Source organism: Vidua chalybeata, chromosome 4, assembly GCF_026979565.1.
Source record: "Vidua chalybeata isolate OUT-0048 chromosome 4, bVidCha1 merged haplotype, whole genome shotgun sequence".
Taxonomy (NCBI): Eukaryota; Metazoa; Chordata; class Aves; order Passeriformes; family Viduidae; genus Vidua; species Vidua chalybeata.
The window spans coordinates 29,440,040-29,463,130 of NC_071533.1; the positions used below are offsets into that span (position 1 = coordinate 29,440,040).

General features: G+C 40.0%; 1 protein-coding gene across 3 annotated transcripts in view; it reads right to left on the reverse strand.

Moving 5' to 3' along the window:
* FBXW7 (F-box and WD repeat domain containing 7) overlaps window positions 1–23,091 on the reverse strand; it is a 176,418-nt gene that overhangs the window by 16,636 nt on the left and 136,691 nt on the right. For 2 of the 3 annotated variants that reach the window (XM_053941379.1, XM_053941380.1), the window contains exons 3-5: window positions 14,169–14,251; window positions 10,992–11,133; window positions 3,652–3,786 (exon numbers count right to left, since the gene is read on the reverse strand). In XM_053941379.1, coding sequence (XP_053797354.1) covers window positions 3,652–3,786; window positions 10,992–11,133; window positions 14,169–14,251 — 360 coding nt within the window. Of the gene's footprint in view, window positions 1–3,651; window positions 3,787–10,991; window positions 11,134–14,168; window positions 14,252–16,727; window positions 16,887–23,091 lie in introns of those variants that run through there. The other variant, XM_053941381.1, reaches the window with a different exon arrangement.

The window sequence follows — 23,091 nt, forward strand, 5'->3', positions numbered from 1 at the left end:
ACATGACAAAACTAAAGTTTATTGGGAAGAATTCAGACCTTCTTGGACTGAGCTAAGCCATATAGTGACCACAATAAAGCCCTCAGAATCTCCACATCTCCATGAAGCCTTAAACAGAGAGATATAAATCACAATCCAAAACACAAAGAGTATCATTAAGGGTGTGATGACCAAGTACAGCTTTTCTACTTGACAGCAACAATGCAACTCCCTAGTCATGGAAAGTAAGTGTAAGATACAGGAAAGTCACAGGAAATGCAGAGTCCCTAAAAACTCTGCAGATAGAACAATACTGATAAACATTAATGCAGAAAACTGCTATCATGCTCACAGTGGGCACTTTGTAATTAAGAGGATGCAGAAGCTGTGATGGAAATCAGATCACCCACTTTTACTTCTGCTTGCCATGTATTTTGTTTAGGACTTGGAATTTAATTTTTAGCTGAAGTTATGATGATATAGATAGATAGAAAGGGGGAGGGGAGAAGTGCGGAAGGAAGTGCGGAAGTGCGGAAGGAAGGAAGGAAGGAAGGAAGGAAGGAAGGAAGAGCAGCAAAGACTAAAAGTTATTGAGGAAGACTTTGCTTCAAAGCAGCAAAGACTGAAATTTACTGAGGAAGTCATAACTGCAGGCTGTTGACCTCAGAAGATTTTTTTCACTTCATTTTGTGAGAAACATTTAGTAATCTAGACAAGCCAATGACTGAGCAGGAAATAAAGATTCAGCATGTCACAACTACTTGCATTTTGGTTGCAGACACACCTTGTTTGCAAGTTACCACCTGCAGCTCACTGGGAGCACACAGCACTCCACATTAGAGGGACCTGTGCCTTAAATGATGTGTTAGGTCCTGTAGGTACCCCAGGCCACAAACCTGAAGAATCTTCTTCTCTCCTTAGTCAAGGAGTCAGCATTTGGGATCTCGTGTAAGGCTCTCTATTACAGGAGCAACAACTGTACTTGTCCTTTTAGACATTCTGTCTTCATTCCTGGCATATGAAATTACTGAAGAAATGTTGTTTCCTAACACATATCACATAGACCTGCATGTGACAAAACTCAAACATTTTTTTCCATTTTTTGCCGAATGTTCCTCAGTTGACAGCAGTTTGTTTAAATATTACTTAAAAATTACTGTCTATACAGACACAGACATTTGCTAAGCTGGTGTTAATTAAACCTATGAGCCAACTGATTCTAAACCAGGTTAAATATGGGTAACATTTATCTTAGACTACATTTATCTAAATAGTCATCAATGGTCAACACAGCCCACAGCTGACTTTAGGATTAGCAGTGGATAAAAGATGACATCCCTTTGTCTCAGCTCATGGATCTAGTTATAAGAAAATTTCAGGTAGCAAAGATCTGACCTTTGACTGAATTGGATTTAGGACTACTCTCTGTTGAAGTGTTAATAACCCAAAAGTAAGCAGTCCCTTGCATTTTTCTTCACTTAAACACACAGAGCCAACAACATTTCTATGACTGATTTCAGCAGAACTCTTTATCTCTTGGTTTCTCAACCTGATTTTCATAAATAAGTAATCTGAATAATTTTTTTCAAAGTCTCAGCAAGAAAAAAAGAGTATTTATTTCATATTAACTGTTTGACTGCTGTTTTCTCGTGAGGAAAACACACATTTCCATGGTTATTTGGCACTTAAGTTGGTGTCTTTGCGTCGCAGACAATGGTTTTGAAGCAAAGCCCTCCTGTCTACATCATCTTCCTGTTCTGGTTTGGTAATAAAATCAGTGCACTGCATCCAACAGCAGTGGAGATAAGCACAGATGTTAATGTGGAGCGACAACCCAAGGGAGCGTGTTTGCACAGGATGCTGGCTTTGCTAGGGAAGCCTCTTCATGGAATTACTGACCCCAACAACTCGTTCGTGCCCCCACAGCTTAGAGCATCACCCCCCACAGCAGCCAGCACTCAGCAGCTGGGGACAGCCCTGCTGAGGAGATCTGGGTGAGGGAACAGCAGAGATGGAGGAGTCAGCTCCATGGCTTTTTAAAACTCAGTTAATTTTGGTGACAGTGACTGGGGGTTAGGAAGCAAAAATTATTCAAGCCAGCTTCACTGATGAAGTCAGCCTGTCATTACAATATTCTGGTTTCAAGAGGCAGGAATCTCACCAGAAATAAACAAATTAAATGTAAGTAGTTTACAGAGGAGTGAAGAAACCTAAGTGAGGAAGTTTTACTGCTAAGTACTATATTTCTTCTTTGAAGAAATTGTGAAAACTGAAATTATAACAGGATCTTTAGTTACAGTGTAACTAGATCACTTGTTGTACTTCAGTAAGTATTGACACAAAATTATGCAAAGAGAACTGATCTCCGAGTTACTGTTATCATTTCTCTGTTAAATTTCCAGACTGAATAAATGCAGAAGTGGCAAAATATCGTCTCTCTCTTCAAAATATAAAGTCTTGTCGCCTTCTTCTGCCTCTGATGCTTTGGACAGCTTCTCTAGAAATATGGCAACCATGCAGAGGTGCTGCTGAACTCTTCTCCTCCCCCAGTGTCCTTTCCACTCCCTGAGAAGGCTGCTGCAGGAATTACTTCTCTAAATACGAATCTTATGTCTTGGGTACTAAGTTAATACTTACTGCATGAATTGATTCCAACCCTTACAAATGCCAGCCAGCAAGGGAAGGCTGTGACACTTCCAGACTTATGAAGATATTGACAGTGTAGTAAAGGAAAGAAGGGTTTTGTACATGCAAGTATTCACAAATAGGATATATGCCAGAAAAGAGTGTCAAAGAACAGAGACACAAAACAGTCTTCAGGTACTAAAACCATGTCAAACATAGCAACCAAATACAAACACCAGAATAACTTAGAAGAACTTGCTTTGCAAAGTGATAGGAATTGAGACTAACTCCCTAAAATCAATCAAGGTGAGAAGTACTATTTATAAGTCAACTAAAATACATTTATTCAATAACTGCAGCAAACTGGGTATATAACCTTGCATATCCACCCTCATGTTTAGTTGTGATGACATCACAAATTACTCCTGTGTGGACAGCACTTAGTGACACACATCTAAATCTAAATCTCAGTTTCTCTTTAACTGGATACAACATGATCTGATTTTCAGGGAAGGATTACAGTAAGGTGTCTGCTTAATTACAGTTTGGCTTGATCCTTAGTAAGACGTGCTTTTCTGGGTTTACTTTTGGTTTATTTAGTAGAGATTTTAGGGTTCCATTCGTCTAAAATAAATTAAAAAATAACATTAACAAAACACTCACCACTTACAGCATTAAAAATAATGGTTACACTCACAGAATAATGTGCAGAGAGGTCTTACATCCAGAGGAAATCTTTGTGTGTGTGTGCCCTAACAGAATTAGCTCCCCCCAAAAAAGCACAATTGGCCCAATTAAGATTCAGAGATATTTTTAGAGCTATTGGGATTTTGTTTTAAGGGGTCATCTCTATTTCCAAGTATCTAAATCCTATCAAGAGACAGAGATATGTCAACCTGAAATTACAGTAGACATGCTATGGCGGTGTTCCAAACTGTGAACCTCTAACATGAGTTTACATCACTACGCTGGCAAAATAAGCACAGAAGTTTTCTAAAGATGGCAGCCAATGCACTTCATAATGTGGTATTACCCCACAATTCTCACCTCTTTTGGGAGCAAGGAAATGAAGTCTCTTTGAAACTGGGGCTCTATCACTTGCATCATGTGTTTTACTTGTGTTGGTTCACAACTATCAATGAGTTCATCTAAAGCAAGTAACTTCTCTGGTCCACTCCAGCTCTGCAAGGGAAGAAGAGGAAAGAAACAGTGAGCTTAGTTTAATAAACTGGTTTGGTTTATATCAGTAAGTGCCACTGCTGTGCCAATAAGGCAAATTAAGTTTCCTCACTGAAATATATACAAGCATATAAAAAGCCAGGAGATAAATGCTCATGCTAATGACACAAAAATGAGGAGTTAATCAACACAAAATATTCAAAATTACTACACTAATTCATAAGCTAAGAAAGGATTTGTTATATGCACACATACAGATTGGCAATTAAATAGATAATAATATTTAGTAATAATAATTGAATTAATTAAGCTTCTTTTGAAGTTGATGAAATCTACACACATGCTACAGACAACAGAGGGGTTGCAATAGAATGAACTCCCTTTCTCTATTGTGCATTCAAGTGAGATGATAGCTTTTAAACTTCATGTTTCATTTGGTAGACCAAAATCTTGAAATAAGAGGAAAGGAAAGTAAAAAACTTTCTTGAAAAGTACATTAGCTTACTCTCTGCTTATTACTACAGTGTGTCCCTAAGTGACAATGTTGTAATTTCAGAATCCTGGCTATAAACCAATGCATATTTTGTAAGTATCAACTTACACTTGAATAAACAGGGAATTTTGATTGGTAATTTTCTTACTCCATATTTTTACTAATGGGTGCTATAAAATTTGAAGATTTTAATAAGGCACTCAATCGGGAGCATAGCAGATTAGAAGCATCATTTGTAGGAAAAAAAAATAGTAACTTAATATACTGAGGATCTAAAAATCATGTCTTAAACTCATTTGTGCTCATCAAAGAGCTTTGATTCGTTATGTGAAAACGATTTAAAGAAAAAAAATTACAGAAAAGAACAACAGCTAGTGCTAGCTGATTTAGCAACAGAATTAGAGCACAAATAAAGCCTTAGAGAGAAAATGAGACATCACACTTTTTGAGAGCAGATTCACATTCCTATTCTCAAATGTCTTCTAGAGTGACATTTACAAGTAAATTAGCACATACAAATGATATTACAGTTACCATAAGAGGCTAACTCAAACTTTAAAAAAGAGGGCAAGATACCTTACAATTTAGATTTCTGTATTAGTCTGCCATGGATCTCAGGACCTTTACTACTCATGCTCTAAATCTCTGTTCCCTGGATTAGACTCTGACAATTCACTCTGGTCTCCAGAATACTGCAATGCTAGTGTACTGTGCAGTTTCTTCCAGAACAATGAGGCAAATGAAGAAGAAGGTGGAATTTCTGAAAGTGAATGCAAAGCAGATAAATACCCAGCTTTACTCGACATAGAAAGATCACAGCATTGCATCATTTCTCCCTAATTAAAGCATCAAAATACTTGAAATGTCAGTAGAAGTATCATTTACCCAAATGATGGCCCAGGGGACTTCCAGGTGACCCGAGTCCCTCAGGACAGTGGAGGTTATGGAAGGAGCACTCTCTGGGACTGCCGTGGGAGCAGCTGTGCACAGCAGCTGCCTCACCCCACTGCCATGCCCCTGCCCTGCAGCAAATGTGTGCCAGGTACTGGACAGCCTACCCTAATGGAGGAAGAGGTTCCTGACCTGAGCCTTTCCACACATTGAGGGCAATTGGTGAAATGGTTTAAGTTGGCAAGAAAACATTCCCCATCACCTGTGCGTGTGCAGTGTCACCACAGGAGATGAGGGTTTCTATGTCCCATACCCAATACCTCAGAATATTAAAAAGAAACAAGACTGTCAGCCAAAGTTGCAGCAGTGCTGTTGTAAACAGCTTTTAATATAAATTTCTTTCAGTAGAAACATTTCCATCAGAGAGCAGTTCTCCATAAATCATGCACTGAAGAACTGTTTATCTCACCAACTTTCCAACTGCTGTTTGTTTCATTAACCCACAGCTTAGCTGGTAGTAGGTACAAACGTTTGCAGTCTTTAATGTCATCTGTCAGCCGTGTTTGAATTTAGGAGAATTAAAAAGAGGGAAAGCAATACTTGTGCTACTTCCTTATAATATAAATTTCCAAGGTCAGTCTACTCTTAATTTATAAGCAGCTACATTTACTAAATTAGAACAACTCTGCCTGAAGAGTGTTGTTTGCTGCTGTGGCAAATGTTGCTAGCAGTTACCAACATGTTATTGATTAATAATGTCACTGTATGCTATCTTAATCTGTAACTCTCTTACACTCAGTTGGTTTTTAAAACTTAATGCAGATCTGGACAGAAAAGGGAAAAGATTCAAGAATGGGAAAGAGTTGCTAATGACTAAAAGCAGAACCCTCTTTTATCTGTCTGTCATCATTAGGGGATGGGTACAGGCAGCTTCCTACAGATCTTCTTAAGCAATCAACTGCTACAAAATGTTGTCTCTAGGACATTGTCCCCTCAGTCTTTCACTTAAGCAAACAAACCTACAGCTACAGTTGGTAAGGGGTCTCTGAGGGAAATGTCTGGCATGGAAAACTGGGAGGAAGCCTTGCCAGATGAACACAACTGTTTGCATTAATGAAGACAAGACTTGTAAATTCTGTTTCTGGGCCCCTTAGCTTGATCCATTTGCAAGAAAATTGCATGTAGCTCACTAGGCAGAAAGGATAAGGAGTAACTGTGGCTTTGATGAGAAACAACAATGAACAAATGTTGCAAAAGGGAAAGAAAAAGTATGCCAAACAGTTTGCAAAGTTTCAAAGCTTGTAGGTGACCAGAGATTTTTGAGACAGGTGGCATCATGACCAGACACCTTGGGTTTCAACCAGGCAATTCCCTTTCAAATTGAAGATGCCTGTAAAGAATATACTTTATCTTTAAAATACTTTTGCTTAATTGTCTTCCTTTGCTTTCCTCGTCTTCAAATCTGAAGTTTAATTTTAATGTAAAATTATACTAAAGCTTTTATTATGGGCAGAAGTTCCCTTAGAAAAGATAACTCCAGGATTCATTCATACAGCCCTTGGGAAGCCAGCAGGGCCCACTGATACTGCTCTTTGAATGATTTCAGAATCCTAAAGAAACACCCCCTCTTTGCTCTCATTTCCTGAGGAAGGTGTTGATTTGTCAGCCAAAGCCTTTTGGCTGTTCATACCATTTCCTCATCCAGTAAAGGAGCTGCTGTAAAGATGGCACTACCTAACTATCCCTTCTTTAACCATCCCTTCTTTTCCCCCTTCGCTACTCTGGGTAAGTCTTCCCTTTTTTACAATCAATATAAACAACGTCTTTGCTGCTTCTACAACTTCCACCTCATACCTTCTGTCTGACCTGCCACCTGTTTTTTTTTTTTTTTTTTTTTTAATAATCATCTGTTTCTGCACCTCTCCTCTTCCATGACCTGCACTCTTCTATTGCTCAGCTCTCATCTGCTACCTTCAATTTGTACAATTACAGCTTGTAGCAATTATATCCTTTTGCTATAATAGGTATATTAAGGACAATCTATTTTAAAGAGTTTAACTTCAGGGTGCTGTTCTCCATTACTAAATTCTGTTAATGGAGGTCTGTCATTACTGAGACCTGCAGAAGGGCTCTTCTTGGAGCCTGCTTCTGTCCAGCTCTTGGATCCGTTATCCAAAACCCTGCCATCCCCCACCTCGAGGGTATCTCAGTCTAGATAAAAATAGCACATAAGCACTGAAAGAAACACCATCTACAGCTATAGAGCTGTACAGCAAGTAGTTTGTCACACCAGGAGGGATTCAGGAGCAGCTGGTGCTGAAGTCCCCTCATTAACCCATATCAGAGTCTCAGTCCCCAGTCTGGTCCCCTGGGCCAAACATTTGCAGCACATCATGTGGTGGACCTTGTCCATAGGAGATGTGACTGGCTCAGACCCTACAACCCTGCTAGAGGTTGAATAACGTAGAGTTTCTCCCAAAACCAGCTGAACTTGTGTGTAACAAAACTGCCATGAGAGCCAAGCCAAAGGGACAGGCAGGAGACCTGCTCTAAGTCTGCAGGACTCCTCTGAAACAAACCAGTAATGGTGATGCAGCCAAGAGGGGCATGGGGCTGCAGTGCAGATCTCTCCAGAGCTGCATGTAGGGGCTGCACAGAAACTCCAACCCTTGACCTAGTCCCTCCACCAGACACAGAGCAGAAAATGCTGCAATGCTGGTTATGGTACAATCTTTATGCCTGCTTCACATAAGAGGTGGACTATTCAGTTGTACATGTATTCATTCCTGAGCATCTTTGGAAGGGAGAATGGTGAACAATTTGAATTTAGGTGACTAAGCCAACTATTTATGTAAAAAAAAAAAAAAAAGGAATTGTGCTCTTGCCAGCTAGATATGGCAAAAGCATTTTGGACACTATCTAAACTGCTGCGAAAAAGAATGCTTCCAGTTGTAGGAAAAATTATAACATTCAGTAGTTATTTAAAGTGATTGCCTATATTGGTGTGTATGGAACAACTTTTCTAAATCAATTTTCCATGAAAATACCATTTTTAAATAAAATACTTAAATTAAAAAAACCAACAACCTAAGTATATGAAGTAGGAAGAATGGAGAGCTTAGTAATTTTTAAAGCAAATATTAACTCTGACTGAACTTAGCATCCAGCTGACTATTTCCTTATGGCAAGCAATTTGGTGACTTAAAACTTCTTGTAAAGGAAGAAATTTTGTAAAGACACACTTGGGCACTGGGTTTTAAAAACTCTTAAGAGTGGATTTTAAAAGGACCTGAAGTCAAGAGCCACTGCAAACCAGAAAAAATAAATAGGCCTTTAAGAAATTAACTGGTTTGAATCTAATAAAATGCCTTTCTATACTTCTCTCCAGACTTCACTGAAATCCATGTACAACTTTATTTTTAAGGGGAAAGTGTAACTAGACAATTGTTCCTCCCTTCTGCATTATTTTGTTCTTTAAAAATAAAAGGCTTAGATCAATTATAAAGCATAACAACAGTAAGTACATATAAAAAGTAAATTTAAAAAAAACCTTATAGACCATCTTAAGTTTTCTTAATATTTGCAGAGTGGTCTTGATTTTATCTGAAAAGATAACACAAGAAGGACTGAAGGCAAATGTACAGGTGAGAGTCCTCAAAATAGCTGAGTATCACTGGTCACTGCCAGCTTGTATGCCAAAGAACAGTTCTACCTGAAACAGTACATATGTCCCCCTAACATGCCTCTAAAATTTAGCTTTAAAATTAATTGGAAATATATTTCCTTATAAAATAAGAGAGATATTAAGCTGGACTAGCAAGTATACAGTACATGAAGAAAGCTCTCTCATTCCTGTTTCTCTACAGGAAAAACTTTGTATTGCAAGAATGATGCTGCATGTGCTATTTAATCCTGCCCTTTGGGCAGAGCTACCTCCCCTATGAATGTGCTTTTATCATTTGGCTGTTTAAGACTTGGCCCCTTTCATGAAACTCATGTGAAAAATAAGCACATAGAAAATGAGGAGGCAAGCAGATGTAACACTGAGATAGAGCTACATGACTCTGAAAGCTTTTCTTCAAAAGTAAGGGACTCCCTTTTGTGACTACAATAAAAACTACCCGTGACAGATGTGATCAATAAGTGCTGCTCAATGATCTCCAGTTAGGAGAGAGAGGTTTCCCTCTCTCTCTCAATAGTATAGATCAGCATTTAGGCATTTAATACTGCAACTAAGTATTTTGACCAGTTGAAAGTATCCAAACACATATGTATTAAAACATGTTTTCTACATTACATACTGTACACATTTGTCTACATAGACAAAATTTTCATGGGCTTATAGACTATATCCAAACCAAACAGCCAATACCATTGCTTTTACTGTCATGGGTGTCTGCACCATTTTCAAAAACTTCAGCCTTTCATAGTCTTCTTCAGAAATATGAAACTATCACTAACTATCAATCTTACATAAAAGTAGGTTACATATTGTCAGTAACAAAATAGCTTTTGTTAGTACAAATGTTTTAACATTACAAAATGTTAAAATACAATGTAGTATTACACTACCATATAAATATACGTAGTACCATTCAAATATGATTCTTAGGGGTTAAAAAGACATATTTCTATGAACAGTCTCAAAAAAGATACACCACAGTAATTAAATGTGAATATTTTTAAGAAATTGAATGATGTGTACAAGAATCTTAATTTCAAGCTTCCACTGGTTTAAGCAGATCGTAAATGTGTAAAAATAAGGAGGAAAGAGGTTCTACATTATTATTTTAATGCTCAGAACTGACAGTGATTGAGATCAATGGTATTATGTGGCAGCATGAATCAAGCCAAAGCACACTTCTGCCTGCAAAATTGTATGATAGATACCTGTATCTACAATATTGTTCTTTTATCTTTGCCTGTTACAGTAATTGAAACAATGCCTGTATTTGTTAGTTGCTCCTTTTGAAAATGCTTTTAGAAGGAACGGTTTATTAATCAAGATAGGAAGACATAATATTTCCATTTTTCAAATCAATGACTAAGACTTATCCCTGCTTCTTAAAAATACAGAGCAAAATGTTAAGATCTCTGTGGTACAGGTTGTGGACCAGAAGCAGAAGCTTGCTCCAGACTTTGCTTGTATTAACATACACAAAATTGTCTCAGGTGCTCCCTGACTGGTATCCAGGCAGATTTCAGTTTCAACCTGTGCAAGTGGTCCATAGCATTGTCCTTCACATCTTTCTTTTGCCCAGATAAGTAATTTTTAGGTGTTGCTGAAGGCATTTTAAAAGATACGAAAAACCTCTTCCTTCCCTCCCTCCGTTCAGCTGTGTACACATGTGCTGCTGACATGTTCAGTACACAGAGATAAGTAAAAATACACATTGAGTTTCCTTTTAATCTATTTTTGATAAACTTTTCTTTCTATTCTTAGAAGACACCAGACTTGTAACGAATCTAGAGCTATAACTTCACTGAAGCAAACCATGCACTAAAGCTTACTAGTCTGAAGCAAAAACAGCTTGAGGCCATGCAGGTAGCCCTCACACATTGGACTGGCTTTGCAGAAGATGTGAAAACATTAAACAGGAAGGATTATATTATTAAGAAACCAGTTAAAACTGTTATTTTTTTGCTGAAACAGGGAACAAGCATTCCTTAAAGTTGATGCTGATTTGTTATTGCAAGAGAACACAAAATCAACAGTAGAGACTTTCTGGGATGTATAAGGAGGACCAACTCTACTGAAGCGCTCCCTTCCATAAACCATGGAGGCAGAGTTGCTTCAGATGCTTATTTCTGCAAGCATGGTTACCTGAAACATTTTCAGCCATTCCTGGAGGCCGGAGGGTGGCTGCACGGATGTAATGCGGCGCCGCTGCTGTCCCTGGCCGTTGGCTGCCCGCAGGTCCCCAAACGTCGTCGGCGTGGCGGAACATGGCACCAGCCCCGTGGTACTGCCACACAAACGAAAAGTGACAACCATAGGTAAAACATCAAGGAAAATTCACAAGAGAACAAAAAAATTTAGTACATAATTTGCAACTATTACTTAAACTCTTTAACATCATGCAAAAGCATTAACATGAAGAATTGTTCTGCTGGTCACTAAAGAGGTCAGCCCCTCAGTTGGATAAATCTGCCTGCTTCTACCACTGCAGTGCCAGCCCTCCAACTAGGGGAGAAATAAGGATCACATTTCAAGGCTGAAAAATTATCACTCTGTTAATTGCCCAGCAAGTTGTGTGTAAAGATACAGGTTTACACATTCCTTTTCTTGCCAGAGTATTTCCTTTCCTTCTGGGCTACACTGCTGCCTTCTGACAGGGGATGGAGGAAGCCAGATCTCAGAGTTCCACCTGTATGTGAAATGTGCTAGTGCTGCTTCATCTCCAAACAGAAAGAAAAAAAAATCTATTTTTAGGTTTTAATATATATTGTTGACAAAGAGCTATTAATATCAAGCAGTTCTAGTGGCTCTGTGGTCTGGAATTGGGCTTTGAAATACTCTCATGGACTTTTAAAGTTTGTGTGTTGATGGAATGACACAGGAATTAAACGGGGGGTGTGTGAAGTGAAAAGGGAAAAGGAGCCAAAGGTGCTCTCTGAATCAGAGTTTGATTTTTTCACTCTGACATGTTAAAAACCAGCTCATTCGTATGGAATGGAGCTTTTAAAAGAGCTGGGATTAAGCTACTATTGGGGGAGTCTAAAGAAATACAGCTGACTGTGTTTTTTGGCTTGGTTTTTTTTTGTTTGGTTGGTTATTTTTTCATTTTTAGACTTGGTTTTTCTTTTTTTTCTTTTTTTTTTTGGGGGGGGTGGTGGTGGTTTTGTTTTGCTTTTTATAATAATGTAAAGTACTTCATTCACAGAATATCAAAAGCTGTATTTCCTAGCAGGAAATATGGAACCCCAGTACTATTTGCACACTTTAAATATAGTGTGAGACTCCAAAAAACCCTCTGCTTTTTTGTAGGATAAACCCAGCTTTTTAGTAGGCTTGAGTTTGGAGGGTTTACTGATTTTTCAGTGGCTACAGGAATAGCTTTAAATGATGCAGGCAAGTTCATTTTAATATTTACCTCATTATGCTCTACAAATATTTCACTCTACTCTTCCTTATTCTGAAGGACAATCATAGCATGTCCTAACATTTACCCAAAGTGGTCAAGAAAAGTAAAGATTGGTTTGAGCAGGCCTATTTTTTACTCATTTTGCTGAGTAATAACAGAAACAGAAGCTGGTATGAAAATACTGTTTCAGAGATGAAGGATCCTCCTAATGGCATTTGTTTACTTACTTTACCTGTTATATGGAAACAAGCAGACACAAGAACTGCATAATTTGCCTACATATTATTTAGATAAAACCAAATCAAAGAGTTTAAGGGAGGAGGATCAAATGTTATTTAAGTATTCTTTTATGCCAATAACTACTCAAAAATCCAAGTAATGCCAGTTAAATGTATTTTTAAAATAGAAATGTGATTTTACAGCTTAGTCATTCTAATCACCTACATAGAGATCCAGCACAAGGCCTATCATTCAAGGTCCAAAATAAGGCACTTGACATTAGCTTTTATTGGCTCTGAGCAGTACATAGCCTTGAACTTGCCCCAGCAGAACTGTTACACTTTACTTTCTTCTGCTGTAAACTGGTTCTTAGTCAAAAACAGTTATTCAAAACAGGATCTAAAAGGTTCTTTCCTTTCACCTCAGATTAAAGCACAAAATACTTGTTTGTGCTTCATTTTTCCACTATGTTTTCATCCCCCTGAAACAACAAGTCAGGTCTCTGTGGAAGCTGGACAAGTTCAGCAGTTCCTCTGAACCTGACAGACACACTTGACAAAAAAGCATGCTTTCTTTGTTGCTGAACTGTTTACTCTTCTGGAGAGAAGTTCTGCAGAGAACTCCCACTGTGTCACCTGAAAAAACGGTGGCCAACAAGAGAGTCCTTCCATTAGACAGACTCAGAAATGAGAAGACACCACCTGCAGGCTTGGGGGGATGTGGAAGCTGCAACAAGTGCCTCTCAGCAACAGCACATCACCTCCTTTACTCTGCTGCAGCATTTACACATAGGAAAAGCAACCCTAGGACCTGCTGCCTAACTTTACACTCATCACCTGATAAACCCCTTAAAGGAAGAGAAATAAAATATAAACTACTTAAAGAGCCATCAGTGACTGAACTACTATAGTGAGCTCAAAAGAAGTGCCATTTCCAGAGAGCCTTGGGAGGCTCATGGGAGGGACGATGCTTATAGTGGGGAAAAAACGCAAAATAGTGTAAATCCAAACAGGATGGGAAGCAGTGTGACTACCAAGCACAATTGTTATGGCAACTACATAGTAAGAATGCAGTTGTAAGGCGTGCATCCACAGCCCTGCTCCCCAGCTGCTGCTCATGGTTAGGAGTGCTTTACCCCACGAAGCACCTGACAGGAACAGCAGCAGGTGTTTGTGCCTCCTGGCACCACACAGGAGTAGCAAGGAAGCAGAACAGTACCCCTAATACTTTCACATTGCAGATAGCAAGTACGTGTGTGTTCCTGTTAAGATCAGATGGTCTGCTCTGCCTACATGAATTTCCATTCTCTCATTCCTGTTACCATAGCAAAGTGATACATTTGATCACAATTTTAATAGTCTTAGGGTTTATCGTTATGTCCCTTTTTAAAATCTGATTGACTTTATTCCCAATAATGCTCCAGCCCTCAAAAAGTCTCTTAAGTAAATGGGCATGCTATATTTAGAATGAAACACAAACCTCAACTGAAGAAATGCAAGTCTGGCTACTTCATTAAAACTCATCTTCAGTTCACGTAATTTAAATTAGCAAAGCAATATACAAATGCTGATACCACCTCTTCTTTGCTTTATAGTGTTTTAACATTAAGAGGAACTTAATTAATCAGGCTCAGCAATTGGAAAGACAGGATATACGCAGGAATCAGGATCCAGTGATCTGTCATTGCATTTAATTACCTTGTGTATTCTGAGACTTTGCAGGGTTTCTTTCCCAGAGAGAAAGAACGGACCTCGGAGCCATGGTCCAACTTTCTCTTCATCTGCAAGGTGAGGGAAAAAGAGTAACAACACGGATTTAGTTACACAATCAACCTTACTTATGTGTACTTCTGTAAAATTAACACATTTTTACCTTCTACTCTTATACCAAATTTCAAAATTTTGACACTCATAAAATGACTTACAGCAGCATTTTATTTTCTGATTTCAACAATATTTGATATATATTTTATAGGGTGCATGTACATATTATTGCTCTTTTAGGATCCAAAATCTATTGGAATTACATTCTTTTAATTCCCAAATTGTGCAAAAGTGTGCAGAACTGTGTGAATTTCTTTTGTGTTGGTTTATTCACTAAACTGTTCTCTCTCTGTCCTCCCAGGAGAGGAAGGAAGGAACTAAACCAAAGCCCTGGATTCTTTGTGTTCAGGTTCATTGCTTAGTCTCTCATTGAAATGGTTTAGGTTTATATAGCCTGTCTGCATTATAAATCATATTTATTTCAGGGCCTAAAAGAAAAAAAATTACTGTATCTTTTCTTTTGTATATACTTTTATTTTAAAGCTGTACATTGAACACATTTATAAAACTGCAGTAAAACTGAGTGACAGATTAACCAGCATTTTTCCAAGAAGGGTAAGGATGAAAAACACTACACCCCAGTCTCGAATGTCACCCGCAATTAGATATGATCAAAACCAAATAATGAGCAGGGCAGCTGCTAAAAGGGGAAGCCAGACTGCAAAAATTACCAAAGAGATGGAAACCAATGAAAGCCATATTCATCTAGGCAGACAAATAGAGATTATTTTCTACATATTTGGGTAATCTTTAACCACAGACTTTTGGACTAAATGAGACATATGTGTGCCAAATGCAACTTCTGAGTTTTTGTTGGTTTTCCTTTTTTCTTTTTTTTTTTTTGAGATGTGATACACCACAACAGTTTAGCGAGCTGAAGAATGTTTCACAGGATGGTTTTTACAACTGTGAGCTGCAAAATACATAAACTACTTGTATTACATTTTGACTTTAGTATAACCATTTGCTTCCTTTTTTTTAAGTTTCATGTTTAAGATACAGTTTAAAAGTTGGCATCTTTGTTATAAAACTGATTTGATCTTTTTTAATGTTGTATTATAATATAGTTATTTAACCATTTATTGTATCAGTCTACCTACCTAAAACAAAACACCCCAAACCCAACAGGATTCTCTAAAGCTTATGGTCCTTATACTTTTGTTGTGGTTTTAGTTATGTATACTTTTAAAATACCCTTATGGCTTTACCTAAAAACGGCCACCAAGGACCTTGTGTTCTGCTTCATTAGTGCTTACACACGAAAGCTAAGGCTTGCTTTTATGGGAACAGCTACAACACAACCAGAAGAGCTTGCCTTGTAGCTGTGTTTTCTTGCCTATGCCTCACATGGGACACTCCACGGCATTTCAGCAGACAAGCACTGAGCCAGAACCGCCCTGCATGCTGCCGAATCACCAGCCTCACCCTCGCTGCTTCCCCACGCCCCAGGAGGAGCAGCCCCCCCTGCTCCCCCCAAGAAAACCAGTTGCAAGGATCACTGAAAAATAATGGTTACCATCTTTTATTGCTGTGCTAGATGGGTGAGCCATCAAAATTACCAGAAGCGTAAGTAAGATGTTTGAGAACGAATTCCAGTATTTGATGATAGACTTTTCAGAAAGGATTTTTCCTGTTCAAGAAGAATTTTTATTTCCAGCTTGCCTTTCTGAGAGGTTATCATCATCGTATTCCTCTTCTGCTTCTCACAAGAGGGAGATGCAGTTTTGCAGAAACACATCTTGAAAATAAAAAGTAGAAAGCCTATAGTGGAATAATCAGCTCTGGTGATTTATTCTTTTGCATTAGCGAAGGAAACAATATGCATTATGTTGCCTAATAATGATTTCACCTGTTTCTTTTAGCTGGGTTTTTTTCAGACATTTTAGGCAACTTTCACATGGGTTCCACCACGCAGACTGACTTTCAGTATCTCAGAAGGTGCTAAGTAAATAGATGGTCAAAAATGCCGTTTGTCATATGAAGAAGATAAAACTTTCTCTACAGCAGAGAGGTCTAGTGACAAGATTCAGACATCAGTACGGTCTCTGTATAACCAAAACACAGAAACCGTCGAGCAAACATCTCTCTAAACGTTTAATTTGTCGCTAGGAAAACACAACTCCTTCAGACAACGTTTATTTATCAAACTAACCGAGATTGCTGTATATAGAAAAATTAAAAAAAAATATTTATAGAAAATGAAAAGAAGGGGCAGCAAACTGCATTCCGCATCACCGCCCGCCACCAAGCGCTGGCAGCGCTCCCCGGCAGCGCACTGACTGCAGCTACGGCCGGGCGGCAGCCCCCCGCCGCCGGCACGTCTCCGCCCGCGGACCGCCGGCGCGGAGAACGCGCGGCCCCCGCCCGCCCTCACTGCCCTCCTCGCCCTCCGCGGCCAAGCACTCGCAGGGAGGGGAGGGGGCGGCCACTCACTTTGTAGAAGATCATCTTGAGGGTGCCGTAGAAGCCCATGGTGTCGGCGCGCTTCCCCTTGCGCGGCGGCGGCGGCGCCCCGCGGGCCCGGCGGCCGGGCAGGCGCTGGCAGTACAGCCCCTTCTCCGGCAGGTAGGTCACCGCCTCCCGCGCCGACATGCTCGGGCACGGCGGGCGGCGGCGGCGGCGCTGCTCGGCCCGGCTGGCCCGGCCCTGCCCTGCCCTGCCTGCGCGGAGCGCGGCTCCCCCTGCCCGCCCTGCCCGCCGCCTGCCTCCGCCCGCCCCCCGCGCCCGCCCCGTCCCTCCCTCCCCGCCCGCCTCCGCAGCGGCGGCGCGGCACTGCGGGATGCGCGGCCGGGAGGGACCCGCGGGCCCCGCCGGCGGGAAACCGCCCCCACCCCGCGCAGAGGGGAAGAAATTCTAAGAAAACCCCCAGCGCTGTTTGGGTTTGGGGCTACTCCCCCCTTTCACCTTCCCCCTTCCCCCCCCCCCCTTCTCCCGCACCGCCTCCGAGGCAGGGGCTGCCCCCAGCCCTCGCTCTGTTCTCTCAGTGCCACTCTCTCCACGGTTTTCCAAGCGGGTGCAAAACAAGCTCGTTTCCACTAATTATAATTATACCATCGCCCTCGGCAGGCCTGGCTGGACTCGTCCATGACTGCATTCCGTGGACAGACGCAAATTAGTCCTTCAAAAGTGCGGGTAATTTTAGAATAATTTGCACTACAGTTTTGCCAGGGAAAAAGATGCTGAAATACCCTCTATTGGCTAGACAATAGAATAAACGGTTTTTGAAGATTTAGTTGTTGAAAGACCCGAATCCAGCAATTATGTAATATACATTAAACTACTAATCCAGAGCAGAGCCGCGGCGGAGCTGTCAGAGGCAGGAGCGGGGTTTCCCCAGCAGGGAGGCGGGCAGCCTTCCCCGCGCACCTGGAACAGCCTGGACGCGCACACGCTCCCCTCTCCCGTACACGGCAGCTCTTGGGCGGCACCAAGCCATCTTAGCTCGGGCTATAAATCCTACGCAGGATTCTCACCTGTATTTCAGTGAAAGCACAAGGAAAGCCCTTGGTAATTACTTGCTAAAGAACGCTCCTTTTTTGGTCATTCTTCACATCAACAAATCTGTCCAGCTCACCCTTACGGCTCGATTCAAGGGCATTGAAGTTCCTGACATACGGCTCAGCTCTCAGACAGATACCTGGAACCCGCACAGCAAGCTATGCAGCTTGATTTTTTTAGTTTTTATACAGACAACTCAAGCTTCAGAAATTTTTCTATTTTTTTTTTCTTTTCCCATCTGCAAAGTTTTCTGCCCAAGTTCAGAACAAAGCATACCCTGAACATGATCTGAAGCTGCAGCATTCCCCTGTAATTTTCCCCAGGTGCAGTGGAAACTGGAGATGCTCAGCAGCCCTCCAGACCGATGCGCTCAAACAGAAGGAAGCATGTAGTCCGTTCCTACTGACCTGAGGGGAAACTATCTTCTTTATCACCCAAAGCAGCACAAAAAAAGGTTCTACCTTTACAGAACACACATCTAAAGGAGTGAAAGCACTTTCTGTAAAACCCATTAGCTTCCTCATTAGAACTTTAAAAAATCTTTTATGTATTATTACTTAGCAATAGCTAAGTGTGCCAGATATTAGCATACCCAGATAAGGTGAAATCACTACCCCCCCACAGCACAGATTCTGCCTCTCTATGGTTTTATGTATCTCCCATCCAGCACTGAGTCCTCACAGTGTTTTTCATCTCCCAGTGAAAATGGTTCTGCCCATCAAATCTTGGCATTTATGCCATTATCTACTAAACTGCAGTGCTGTATATTTTATGAGAACAAAATGGTCTTGAGTTGACTTCATACCTCAGATATGAAGAGCTGTACATATCCCGGGAGACTATTACTGCTTTCCTTTGCTAGCACATCACATGCAAAGGGGAAGGGGAAAAGAAAAAAAAACACAGGCTGCAAATACACATTAAATAATCACAGGAAGCAAATTAATACTCAAGCCATCAGAGTAAGAAAGAATTTGAACATTATCACTGTGAGAACTTAGAAATACTTTATATATGCGCTTGCCTAATGTCCTGTGATTCTTGCAGCTATCTCTGCCCCTTCTCGAGTGCATCAGTGAATGCACTCGATGTAGAGGGGGGATGATGGCTACTCTTGCTCCAGCACAGAAGCAAGAATGGGCAGGAAATCCCCAGGGATTAGCCTCTCCCCCAGCCCAAAGGCAAGTGTAATCTGACAGCATGGCTAGATTTATCTTTTCAACAAAACGTGCTTTGGAATTAAGCAGTCAATGAGTTGAATAATAATTAGAAATTACTATTTTCCTCTCTTTTGGAGTACTACTATTGCAGATTACTTCTCTTTTGATCATGATTGACAGATATTCTCTCATGGTAAAAAATCCCACTGACTTAACTACTAATCACTTTGCCACAGTCAGGACCCATGTAATAACCCCAGCAATCATTTGCTAATGGTAGAAAACTTGGTATGTCAGGTATTTATTCTGCACAAAAGGTTTGGGGTTTTTCCTGATTTTAGATACAGATATCACAGACAGATGTGACATTTGAACAATGACCGTCTCTCATCTAGCAGTCTGCCTTTCTCAAAGCAAAAAACAAAAATTGCACATGGTTACGGCTCTGGTTCTCACCTTTTTTGTATTTTTCTCTGTAGTGGTCCAACTTTTGATTCTCCTCAAATAAAAAAAGCATTCCTTCTATCTCAAACTAAGTTTGATAGTTTCTGAGTAATTGCAAAATTACTCCAGTTGGATGTTTGCTTTTCCCCAAAATTCCTAACCACAGCCTAGGCACTCCTTACTTATTGGAGAAGAACATGCTCCACCAAAGGCTGAGGGAACCTACTGTTAGACTCCCACTCTAAATTCCTTTCTAGAAAGGACTTTCTCTTTCTCTCTTGACTTTGAGAACCACCCTGTCCTCAAAAAAAAAAAAAAAAAAAAAAAAAAAAAAAAAAAAAAAAAAAAGAATGCACTACAATCTCCCTTGGTTTTGCAAAAGTAATGTGGAACTGCCTAACCTGGGAATAATGAGGTCACACAGCTTCACTCTGTGCCTTCTGGGAAAATACAAAGGTGGAGAAATAAGACCCCAACCCTGCAGGTGCTTTTGAGAGCCTGACAGCAAGTAGCAAAGATGATGCATTCACTTACATCTCTACCAACACTGGAAATAATATTTACTACAGTAACTCAATGTCCCAGGAATACTTAATGGTATAAAGTAAATATTCGTCACGAATTACGGTACGCTGAGGAAGACTACAGTTTAAAGCAATGTTAAGAGAAAAATCAAAAATTACCATTTCTTTCCCTGTTTGGTATACATTTAATTTCAAAGGTTGGTCTTACTTTGTTTAAGCTGACGATAATTTTTCAAGTTCTTAAAACCACAAACAACATACATTTATGACATTTAGAAAAATGTCTACACCAAAATTACATAGTTTTCAGTGGACACAAGTCCAATCTTATTTCCCGTCAGTACTGCCAACTCTTAATTAAAAAAAAATTCACAGCATCCAATTCTTTTCCTGTTGGCAACACTTCTAGCACCTTTACCAGTTTGTCATGTGGCATGCTGTAATTAAGACTGTCTATTACTTCTAATGAAAGACTAGAATGAATTACAGAAATCACCCGCAGAGCTATATAATCCCCAGAAGAATGGAGATTACAGTGCAACAGACCAAAGAAATAATATTTTTTCTTGGGTTTGTTTTTTTTTTAGTTGGAGAAACATTTTTGAGTGGAAAGACCACAGGATGGTCTGGCTGTGGTAATGGCCAGTCAGCATTTTGAAAAAACACTGGTGCTTAAACCAGGGAATGCAAAAACCATAATTGGCACTTCACATACACACATATGCGTGTCAGGAGCATAATGTGTGCAAGAGGAGCTGTGGAGCAATATGGTTTGGTATCTCCATTAATATTGGTAAATGCATCATTCAAGACAGTGCCAGAAGGGATTCTGTGTACTCTGCACATTTAGCAGACGCTTAGCAGACTGACTCCTTTAGAAACATTTCAGAGGGAATTTTGTGTGTTGTCTAATAGGATTGTGGGTTTTTTTCTATCCAGGAAATCAAACATCCTAAGCAGGAGGAGCCAACTCCTTAGCTGTGCAAGATTTACCCTGGACACAGGGTGAAGATGACCCGAGAAGAACGGTCATGCTTAGCTGTTTCTCCCTTTCTCAAATTTGGACCCACTTAGGCTTTAAACACTCCCCTTCTGCTCGGTAATCTAGTTTGGGCAGCTGCAGCAGCCAGCACTTTGTCTTCTATATTCGACCTATTCATCCAGCTACATACTTCATTTAATTTGCCAAATGCTCCCATTCAGGCAAGAATCTGGCCCCACAGAGAGGTACTTCTGCCATCTGCTTTAGACATTTAACTACAGCTTTTCTTAGGACACCTACATTTAAAAGCCCCAGTTCCCATTTACTCAATGAGAAAGGCACATGCTAGAGTCCAACATGTGTAAGGTCTCAGAAAAGGAGAAAAATATTCTACATGTTAGCAAGTGTTTAACTACAAAAAGGCACTGCCATTATTGTCAGATATTTTTCTTTTTGAACTATAATGAAATTAAACAAGTGACCCACTGGGATCATAGAAATCCCATGTTATCACGGTTTCTCCCAGTTTAGTTTGGGCTAGGCAGCAGCCTTACAGGCTGCAGATTTGAGATTTATTAGTGTGCATCCTAGTTGCTGAGCTGGAAGTATTTTATGGGTAAATTCCAGACCTGTGGGCAGGGTGAGACAAAGGTTTAGCACACTCACCAGTTAAGGAAAATGGGTATTTGGCTAAGGAAGTTCAAGGGAAGTGTAGGATGCACCTGTCACACAGGTGTAACTGTGTAGAATATACCATTAGTATTGATGCCACACAACAGACCTGGAGAAATGAATTTAGGTGCACCAGTTTGTGACCAACAGCTGCTACGTTATAGCTATGAGGGAAGAACAAAAGCAACTTGGCTTCCTGAAAGCAGTTCAGATAGAGGAATTTCCGCTCAATTTATTTATAATGTGGGCAGCAAGCTTAGAAAGGTTCATTCCTGCATGTTTGCCTCAACACAGTTACAGGAAGAAATTGACACTTATGATCATGTGTAGTTCAAGTGTAATACAAGCAATTCTGGACACTGCAATGTGCACTGATCAGCAGCTTAATGATAAATTACATTTTTATAATATTGATGAACTAAAGGTTCGGGAGGAAGTAGTGAAAGCAACAGTAACTCTATTATGGGAGGAAGGACCCAGAGAGGCATTACATTAAGTTGCATGAAGCCTTCCAAAGCTTACTTAAGTGGAGTGGAGAATACATATTATGAAGTATAGGTAATACCAAACTGTTTCACTAACTGTATAATGTTTCTTGGCAAAGCATTTTGAAGACTGCTTTCAAAATGAAATTTCCCACACATGATTATCTGTGATTTCCATGCAAAGTAAGGTACTGTAGTCAAACAAAATTGTAAAAAGACTTTAAGCTTTGTTTCTGCAGGGAAGGAAATGGCATTGGTAGCAACTGAAAAAAATCAATTAATATTTATTTATAAATCCTGATCCTATTAGAATAGTGTGAACTTTGATTACAAATACTATTGTAAAGGTATATATCTATAGCAGAGATTTCCCATAAACCACTTTCTTAAAATACTTGCCTTTAATAAAATAGAGTTCTAAATACATTGTGATAGAATTCAAAAGGTGTGCTAGTTAATGGCTGTAAAAAATAGCTTTGAAAAGGATTTAAACATGAAGTGTATATAATAGACTTCAGCATTGGATGCTTATAATAAACTTCAAATTATGTTTTAAGAGCAGGGAGATTTCACAAACAGGCTTAATGTAATACAGCATCACTGTGTCTCCAGCAGAGCAGAACTCCCCTCTGAAGGTCATACATCCTGTCCTCTTTGCTGGTTCCCTGTAGCTGGGCACAGAACTTGCAACATATGCTTCGATGCTTAGGTTATTTTAAAGGAGTACAGCCAAAGATGTCATATGCCCATTAGTGAAAGGAACAGAACCATGCACTCTTCCTTGGTGATAACACCAGCTTAAAGATGTCCCAGGCTCACCTGATCATTCCTGTCCCCGAATGGCTCTTGCCCTTACTTCTGCAGGAACAAACATCTGTAGAAACACCCTGTGAACCACATTCATTAACTGATGTAGGGCGAAGAGAGATGGGTTTAAGTTTTTACCCTTGGGGTTTTCTTTTTTCTTTCTTTTAGAACTAGTTGCTAATTTAAATTTCTACCATGCTTTCACAAACAGCTGAGCCAGCAGAA